This window comes from Ailuropoda melanoleuca, chromosome 2 (genome assembly GCF_002007445.2).
Source record: "Ailuropoda melanoleuca isolate Jingjing chromosome 2, ASM200744v2, whole genome shotgun sequence".
Lineage (NCBI taxonomy): Eukaryota > Metazoa > Chordata > Mammalia > Carnivora > Ursidae > Ailuropoda > Ailuropoda melanoleuca.
In genome coordinates, this window is record NC_048219.1 from 192,140,290 (window position 1) to 192,149,236 (window position 8,947).

Sequence of the window (8,947 nt, forward strand, 5' to 3'; positions counted from 1 at the left end):
GAGAGTCCCTGGGAAATGGAAGGCGGGGTCAACTGACACATTCACCCTAAGAACATTTGTATTTCAATTAAGAGAGTGCCACGTCCATGTCTGCCTCTTTAGCAGAGGGAACTGGGTCAGTTTATTCTGGATGAGAGGACAGTATCTGCACGTGCCTGGCCCTGAGAGCATATTCCTGGACGTTAACTACCCCCACCCCCTGCCACCCCCATCCCTGTGAGAGAGAGAATTGCTAAAATTGGAGCAGAACATGTCAGCTGTAGTAGCTGCTTCAGAACTCCTCCTTCCCACGAAGGAAATGAGGCAGTTTCAAGAGAAGGAGACCTGTGTCCCTCAGCTGGGCAGGAAGAGGGGATGACGCAGAGGGACAGAAGCAGGTGGCCCAGGGTCTGAGTATTCTGTGGAGCTGGGATGATCTGTAGGCATAGTCCCAGAACTCCACTCAGAGATGCTGCCACTCGTGTCTTTTTTAATAGTTTAATTCTTTCATTATAAATTCAATTTTTAGATGATACTAGAGTTTTAAAACTGCAGTTTATTTAAAAGGTTTCTCTGTAAAATAGAGTCAACAGAATTCTGAGGTGGCTGCTAATATACCAGGAGGGATGAAAAACATGCGTGGGCTGTAATGTTAGCTACACTGATGTGCAGGAGGGAAAAGAAGTCAGATTTCCAGAGGCCTGGCACTGTAATGGAATTGTTTTAATGACATTACCATATTTGATTATTTCTAGGATTCCTTTGGGGGGGTTAATGTCCCTAAAATCAGGGTGCTTACAGTGACTATGATAAGAAAAATGTTGACGTAGTTTAATTGACATAGTGATGTTTAGAGTACATAAAATGATGGAATCTTTAAAAATCAATAGCATCTTATGTTCCATGAGGGGGGGGAAAGGCTTTAAAATGAAATTGGAATAGTCAGAATGTGAGAAAACTTAAAACTATTCCCTCCCCTTTCACTAACACCGAATCCCTCGGGAAGGCTATCTTTGAATTGCCTCAAAATCACGTTTTATATCATTGCTGTTTTGCAGTCTCTTTGTCCTTTTTGTTGCCCCTGTATCTCTTCTATCTAGCAGATGCAGAAAGCACCTCATGAGCACTTCATAATTTAGGTATTCTTTTTTTTTTCTTTATTTTTTTTAAGTAGGCTCCACACCCAACGTGGGGCTTGAACTCACCAAACTGAGATCAAGTCGGATGCTTTACTGACAGAGACAGGTGCCCCCTAGGTGTTCTCCTTCTTGAAGCATGGCCTTGGAAATCTGAGAGGAGTGTGAGCATCTAAACAAAAAAAAATCACCTCACTTCATTGTCGTAAAGACCTTTAAAGGACTCCATATCTCATTCCTATCACCTTACCCCTGGAAGAGGTGCTCTAAGAGGCTGTGTACCTCCAGCTCATAGCCCCTCATCCTTTCTGACTTTTCTTCTCCCCCTTCCAAGTAGACCATGATCTGGGGAGGAATAAAAACTGCAATTTAAATAATTTTTTTAAAGTATTTCTTCTTGAACCACAAATACTTCTCCTCAGTTTATCTGATATGTTATGCTATTACATATAGCTGCTAATATTCTAGAACTGTTCCATTTGGTCTACATTATAAATCAGTATTGTACTTTTAACCATGGCTTCAATAGAAGTCCCGGTTAGCTGGCCTGGCATGCGCAGAGCAGTGATCTGTGTTTTGGGGGAATGAAGTTGGCACTCATTGGGAGATTAGAGATTGAAACTTACCCCACTGAACCTAGGAAGAGTTTGCAGTTTTATTTAATATCCGGTGAGGGAGAGAGGAGGAAGCCAGAGCTGGCCTGGGGTGGACAGCTGATAGAGAATGTTCCTCTGAAGACCATGTGTAGGCTGAATTGTGAGTGTACCTTCAGACCCCCCTCCAGAGCAGAGTCAGGTAGGGCTCCTCCTCAGTGGCTCTGCTCCCAGTTTTCCCTTGAGGCCCCAGAACCACTGTGCCGTCCCTGCTGGGCACGAGCACAGCGACAGCTTCCTACAAGAATGCAGAGGCATTCCTCTGAGGAACCAGCCACCTTGCTTCTCTGTTGTGCACCTTGGGAGCCAGCCTCTGTCTCAGCTTATTCTTCCCAAAGTTCAAACTTGTCCTTTTCTCTAGAAGGATGAAAAAGGTGATTATGCGGAGGCAGAGCAGATTAGAAAGCTGTTGCAGAGTATTTGGCCAATAGATTTGCCCAAGGTGCCTGGGAACGTGAAGTTCGAAGCCAGTTTGGTTAGGGCTCTGATATTTCTGAGCCCCCAGTATCAGGACAAAGAGTCATCCTGTAGAGAATGTCTTTCTGACTTCTCTGGCCTTGTGGGTCTGTTGGCTCCTGTGCCCTGGTGTGTAAAAATACTTGGGAATAAATTAAGATACAGTGGAAAAACTGATCTCTGAAAAGCCCCTTTAAATCAGTACACTGGGCCAGTCCCAGTTAGTTATTTTACATAAATTGACAGATGAGGTTGTAAAAATGTTCTTATTTCCTTCTAAAAGATCTGTTGTATCATTGAAAAAAAAAAAACAGAAAACCCTTCCCAGTCACCCATGTACCATCACAACATTGCTAGGTGGCTAGAGGGGCTAGCTTTTAGGAGCTCACTCTGGATTTTCTAAATTAAAATTTGCTTTTAGGGGCGCCTGGGTGGCACAGCGGTTAAGCATCTGCCTTCAGCTCAGGGCGTGATCCCGGTGTTCTGGGATCGGGCCCCACATCAGGCTCCTCCGCTATGAGCCTGCTTCTTCCTCTCCCACTCCCCCTGCTTGTGTTCCCTCTCTCACTGGCTGTCTCTATCTCTATCGAATAAATAAATAAAATCTTTTAAAAAAAATAATAAAAAAATAAAAAAATAAAATTTGCTTTTAAAAGAACAGAAGCCCAACTTAAAAAAAAAAAAATTACTGGGGCGCCGGTGGCACAGCGGTTAAGCGTCTGCCTTCGGCTCAGGGCGTGATCCCGGCGTTATGGGATCGAGCCCCACATCAGGCTCTTCCGCTATGAGCCTGCTTCTTCCTCTCCCACTCCCCCTGCTTGTGTTCCCTCTCTTGCTGGCTGTCTCTAACTCTGTCGAATAAATAAATAAAATCTTTAAAAAAAAAAAATTAGAAGTTGCCTGTGACCTCTGCGGCTTCCTGTCTTCCTCCTTCCTTTTTCTGTCTCCTAATCCCTCTGGCACTGCAGCGCCGGGGTGAGGGACCAAACTGCGGATTAGTTCTCAGCTGGTCTGAGGTGAACACATTCCTGAGACTAAATTTGACAGCGAGCTGTTCTCAGCCCACTTTTTTTTTTTTTTTTAAAGAAAAGCTGGACCAGAGCCACCAGCTGCCACCAGCCTGTCGTTGTCAGGAGCCTGTCACCCATTCTCGATGCCCTTTGTTTTCCTTTATCTCAAACTCTGGAGAAGCTCAGCTAGATTTTCTTGGCTCCTTACTCTTCTCCCCTTTTCCACATTACAAATAAACCTTAGAATAATTGTGATTTCTTAGATTTTCTGACCATGAAGTGATCTGTGACAATAGAAGTACTTAGAATAAATAGTTAATATCTGGATGATAAAGTACTGTAAAGCTCTTCAGCTTACCTGCCACAGAGAGAATTTGTGGCCTAAGCCCAGCATAGTATAGGGACTCTTCCAGAAGATAAAGGTGACCTGCTTGCAGTGATGACTTGTCGGAAAAGTTCTTTCCTCTTCATCACTAAACAGATGAAAGGGCTGGGTTGAGACACTTGACTGCCATCTCTCTTACTCCAAGATAAATCATTCTCCCACAGTCAGAAAATCCTGTGATGCTACCGTCCCATAACCCACCTTTCTATTTACTCATTTTATTTTTCCCTGCTGATTGACTTTTGTGATCCAGTTGCTCTGTGGGGTAGAGGTGGCATCAAAAGGGCCGAAAGGAAACAGAGCAAACCATCCCTTCCTAATCACTTCTTTTGTTAGTAGAGGGCTTCTCTGACGCACGGTCTCAGTAGTACATCATCCCCGAGGGGATTTAAATCACACGCACACATCAGTTACGCCTGCTTTTCTGTTTTATAATCAGATACTTCCTTATTCATCCTCTGCTAGCTACTTGTGGCACCTCAGTGGGATCTGTCCTTTTGAAAGGCCTTTTAAAAAGATGATCACCCCATTAAGTTTTTCTTCACGTTTAGTCTTTATCTCCTTAGATGGAAATCATCAGAACGCTCAGTAGCCACAGAAAAATGGGCTTACATGGTCATGCATGTCAGTTATAAAAATACTAGTGGCCTGTTGCGATAGCATCAGTTTCTTCGCAGCCAGAGTTCACCTATGCCAGCTTCGTTTCCCCCTCTCAGTGTACTTGTCTACAGTCACTCTCCTTGTGTATTGAGGGCTGTTCACTGGCGGCCCGCTGCCGCTGCCGTCACGGGGGAGAATCTGTTATGCTAACTGGAGACTGCTCTCTGTCTGGGCTGAGCGTGTTCTTTTATATTTACTCTGCACCAGTACCCATATGCCCAATAAATTGTAGCAATTTTAAGATGGGTCAGTTAAAGCTAAGGCTTCTAGAATATCCCACTAAAACTAAAGGGAAATAATGACTCAGAAATCAGATTAATGAGCATTTCTGTTCTAGAATTTCAGATGCTTTAAAGTCTGAAGCTCTGGGCTTAGAACAGCACATGAGGAGACCTTTAAAGCCCTTTCAGCGCTGAGACTGTGGAATTCAAAGGCAGTATGAACTGCTGCGATGTTGGATTTCTAGTGTGGAACAGGGAAGGTTTCTGGTGGGTGGCCACGCCTGTGCGCATCCTATAGAGGGCAGTGAGAGGATGTGACTTACCGTGTGTTACATACACACGCTTCTCTTTGAGAGTTACAGCTAAGTGTCTAAAGTAAAGGCTACGAGTATTTTACCTCATGGAACATCCTTTTGTAGAGAGCTCTAAGTTTTGAACAGTTTTTTGGTGTGTGTGAGAAAAAAGAGGTTTCTTCCCACTCTAACTCCATCTGCTCAGTTTCTGCTGTGCCGCCTCCCCTTCCCCCGCCACTGCCCCACGTACCCATTGTCGTTGGTTTCTTGTGTCTCCTTATCGACTGCATGTCCATACAAGCGATATGAACTATGACCTTATTTCCCCCACCCCCACTTACACAAAAGGTGGTGTACTATGTACATACACTATTCCAGACCTTCTCAGTTTCTCTTGGAGAGTTTTCCATATTAGTAGTGAGCTTCCTTGGTTTGTTTCTTTAAGCTGCACAAGTGTCCCAGTGAATGAATGTGCCATAATATTCATATTTAACCAGTGCCCTTTTGCTAAGGATTTGGATTGTTTCTAATCTTTGGCTCTTGAAAATAGTTGAGTTGAAGTGTTGGGGGGGGGGCGGTGGTTTGCTATGTTGGCGTTAGATTAGCAAGGGGGGGAAGTTCTGGGGTGTGCCATGAGGGCCCTGGAGCTGCTGAGTTCAGGTCTCCACCCACGCCCCTGCCCCTGCCCTGCATGTGTGTTGTTGCCTATAGAAGATCTGTGTATTGAATGCTCTGTTTTCTCCCATTTTTTCTTTCAGGGACAATTCAAGCTTTCGAAATACAAAAATCACATTGTGAAAGTACACAAGCTGGCAATAATCCTTTTCTGTATGTGTATGTTTGTCCGAAATGGATGGGAGGTCTCCAGCTGGTCCTTCCATCTGCTCACTGAAGGGACGTCCCTGAGCCGTGCGCTCCCCTTTTGCACTCATTCCTGGAGGACGGATTCCGCTAGACACCCTCCAGCATCGCTGACTTTATAAAGCGGAAAACAGAAAACGTGACTTTGTAATAGACAAACTTTTTTTTAAATGGGGTTCTGTGGGTGGGGGGGGAGTTCAGCCTTTCGTTTTGCTGTGTGCTGTCCAGATGCCTGTCGGGCGTTCTGTTTTGTTCTTCTCTGCTGTACGAAGGGCATCGTGACCACGTGTACAAGCCAGAGCTGTCAACTGAGAGTTATCAGTATTATGAATGTCTGTGCATCCAGGAAAAGCTTTTTGTTGGAGAGTCCCGGAATAGCTATAAATGCTCTCTTCTAGCTCTGCCATTAAATTATTGGGACCTTTTGTTTATTTCTCTCCCCTCTTCCCCCAAGCCCACCATTTTTCTGAAAATGTGTTACTGATTTTGTATAGTCTCCTGCCTTATGCCCTCCAGTCCTCCCTCCTGTGGGACTCTTTCTTCTTAGGCACTGCTGCACTTAGAATTTTAATCCAGTGGGCCACACTGGTTTCACTGAGGCGGCTCAGAAGGTATGCCTTGGTAAATTAAACTGGAGCAGAATCCAGTGCGATTAGGAGCTAGGTTATAATAGCAGTTCCAAGTGCAGGATTTGGAGCTGAGGGCAATGTCTGAAACCAGACAAGCAGGGCCTGTGTGGTTCTTGCGTGACCCTCGTTGAGGAAGGGAAGCAAAAGCTTGATTGTCACCCAGTATTAATACTTAATGTGGTAAATTCTATGATCCTGAAACTGGGGCATCTGATGAAAAGGTGATCGTGACGGGTGGCTTTCTTTGCATGGCTGTGCCTGTCTGCAGTGGTTGAGGAAACCTGCTTTCAGTCCTTATCACCTGGTAGATATGGTAGTAAACCTGTGCTGATCTAATACCTGGACAGAAACCTCTTGTAGGCCACTGCAAACATGCTGGAAATGACCGGTCATGCATCAGAGAAGCCGGGTGACCTGACTCCAGAGAAGCTGAAGTCAGAGAGGTCAAAAGAGCACCTAGGATTGAAATAAGTGCTGAGTACGAGTCCTACAGCAACCTCCAAGGAGCACTGTCTTACTTGGCTCTTGTGAGCAGAGATCGCAGTACCTTAAATTAAGGCCTCTCCTAAAACCTATCTTCGCAGGCCAGGGCCTTAGCCACCTGGTCTCAGAGAAATCATATGAGAGTAACAGGCATTTCCTTGTTGTATTTATATTACTCTCTTCCTACTTTCCAACTCCTGAACACCTTCTAATTACCACTGTCTTGGGATGCTTTTTCCCCAAAAGAACAGGAGTACAGGAGCCAAAAGGGAGGTGCTTCCATTATAGGTGAAGTTAGATCGGAGGAGAAGATCTAGCAGTGATTTAAACTCCAGGGGTATGAAGAATGAATTGTAGTGCCCAGACAATAGTGAAGGGCTCAGGCAAATATAGGAGCAACATTGGCTAAAATGGGGAGCAAAGGCTGCCTCGTGAGTATTTGTCTAGACCCCGGGAAGGGCTTCACTTTTGCCTACACTCAAGATTTGCCATGAGAATTCCAAAGAGAGCAGATGTTTGGATTTGCCCTCCTTGGGGCATCTGCCTGACTATTACGTGTGTGCGAGCGGGTGCGTGTGTGTATAATGTGTTCAAGAGGGAGGGTTCTGTCAGGCTGAGTGCTTAGGTGTATTGTCCATATTCATATTTTCACGCTTTTTTGGTCTCATTCAGATTTTTTAATCTCCTGTGTTTTCTAGAGCTGCTCATGTTTCTCTTCCTCCTTGTCATTGCAGTATTTGAAAGTTTTTTTTTTACCATCTAGAGATGCTGACCCAGTGCTGGTTAGAGCGAGAGTTATTTCTCTTAGGCAGTGTCTCACCCCCAGAACTCTCCCAGATACTCCTCCGCCCAGCAGCTTTAAGTGGGAGGTTGAAGTGGCAGTTTAGTCAAACCGCCCATTTTCCAAACTAGCTTGAGAGGTCCTTTCATTTCTTTTTGACTCCCTGGGCCTCTGCTACGCCGCAGTGTGGCATAGCAGTGGCAATGGTATCACCTGCTCTGGGGACAAAGGGGTGAAAGGTACATCCAGGCCAACCTCACAAACATGGAGGTTGCTGCCAGGAGACGGGGAGTCACCTTCCACTTTGCACAGGCGGGCTGTTTCCCCATGACCCTTCTGCTGGGTTTTCCACTTGAAATTGGCCCCTCCCCCTCTCCAGTGCTCTTCTCATTTTGTCTTCTATTCGTGTGTGGGTTTTTTTCCTGTGACCTTGGCAGTGGCAATAATTTTCCACCTCGAGAGAAGCTTGTGGTCCACGATGCTCCAAGAATGAACTTCCAAGAATTTGCCAGTGGAGGAGCAGAGGCTGTGACAAAGTGATTTAGTGTTGCACTTTCAGAGGAATTGTCTACTGCAGTAATAAATGGAAAATATCCGCAAGAACCGGGCTGTGGACTCTTTAATACAGGGAAGTGGGGATACCGGTAGCTGTGGCTGCTCAGTCTGCCTTCTGTGCACGGGGCTTTTAAATCCATTCCAGAACAAAACCTGGGGATAGTTCAGACAATGCAGGGTCATTGACATAAATGTGTTCTAAAAATATTCTCTAATTGGTATTAATCATTGCCAAAACTTCCCTTAAATTTTTTGATACAAAGTTTTTAATGTCAAAATACTGTTCATTTCCCTTCTCAACGTGGGGTGAGGACGATTGGATTTGAAGGAAACTCGAAGGATTAGAATTTGACGAAATCACCAAGTGCCCATGTGAAATACCAAGGAAGAGAGAAATACCAAGGAAGAGAGCCTCAGCTGACGAAGGACTTAAAACACTGCAGACTTGACACTCCGTTTCCATAGATAGAAACTTCCTGTGTCTGTCAGTCATAGTCCAAATAGAAAACACAACACAGGAAAGTCATTTTAACAATAGGATAGAATTTTTAACACAGTAAGTAAAAAGGCAGAAAGGAAGAATCAAGGAGACGGCAGCTCCAGGACAAGCTGCCTCAGGATGGAGGCCGTTCCTCTGGTCCTGGTGTCTCCGCAGACGTGATGGCACGAGGGGGCAGCTTCTGAGTGTGCTGGAGATGGACAGCCCCCAATCGAGCTGCAGCTGCAGGAACACGCGTGCAGCTGCTGCAAAGGGGTTGTGCGGTAGGAGCGGGAAAGAGCAGGTTTTCCTCCGCCAGCACTGAGGCTTCTCTCCCGTGCATCCCGCTGGAGAAATCCCACAGGAT

The 8,947-nt window shown here is 45.4% G+C and overlaps 1 protein-coding gene across 2 annotated transcripts in view; it reads left to right on the forward strand.

Moving 5' to 3' along the window:
- The window catches only part of EIF4E2 (eukaryotic translation initiation factor 4E family member 2), a 30,474-nt gene extending 22,324 nt beyond the window's left edge, over positions 1 to 8,150 (forward strand). For both annotated transcript variants that reach the window (XM_011223353.3, XM_011223354.3), the window contains one exon: positions 5,552 to 8,150. Coding sequence is in view for 1 of the 2 variants with exons in the window: in XM_011223354.3 (XP_011221656.1) it covers positions 5,552 to 5,591 (40 nt within the window). In the remaining variant the exon portion in view is untranslated. The remainder of the gene's footprint in view (positions 1 to 5,551) is intronic.
- Positions 8,151 to 8,947: the final 797 nt, after the last annotated feature.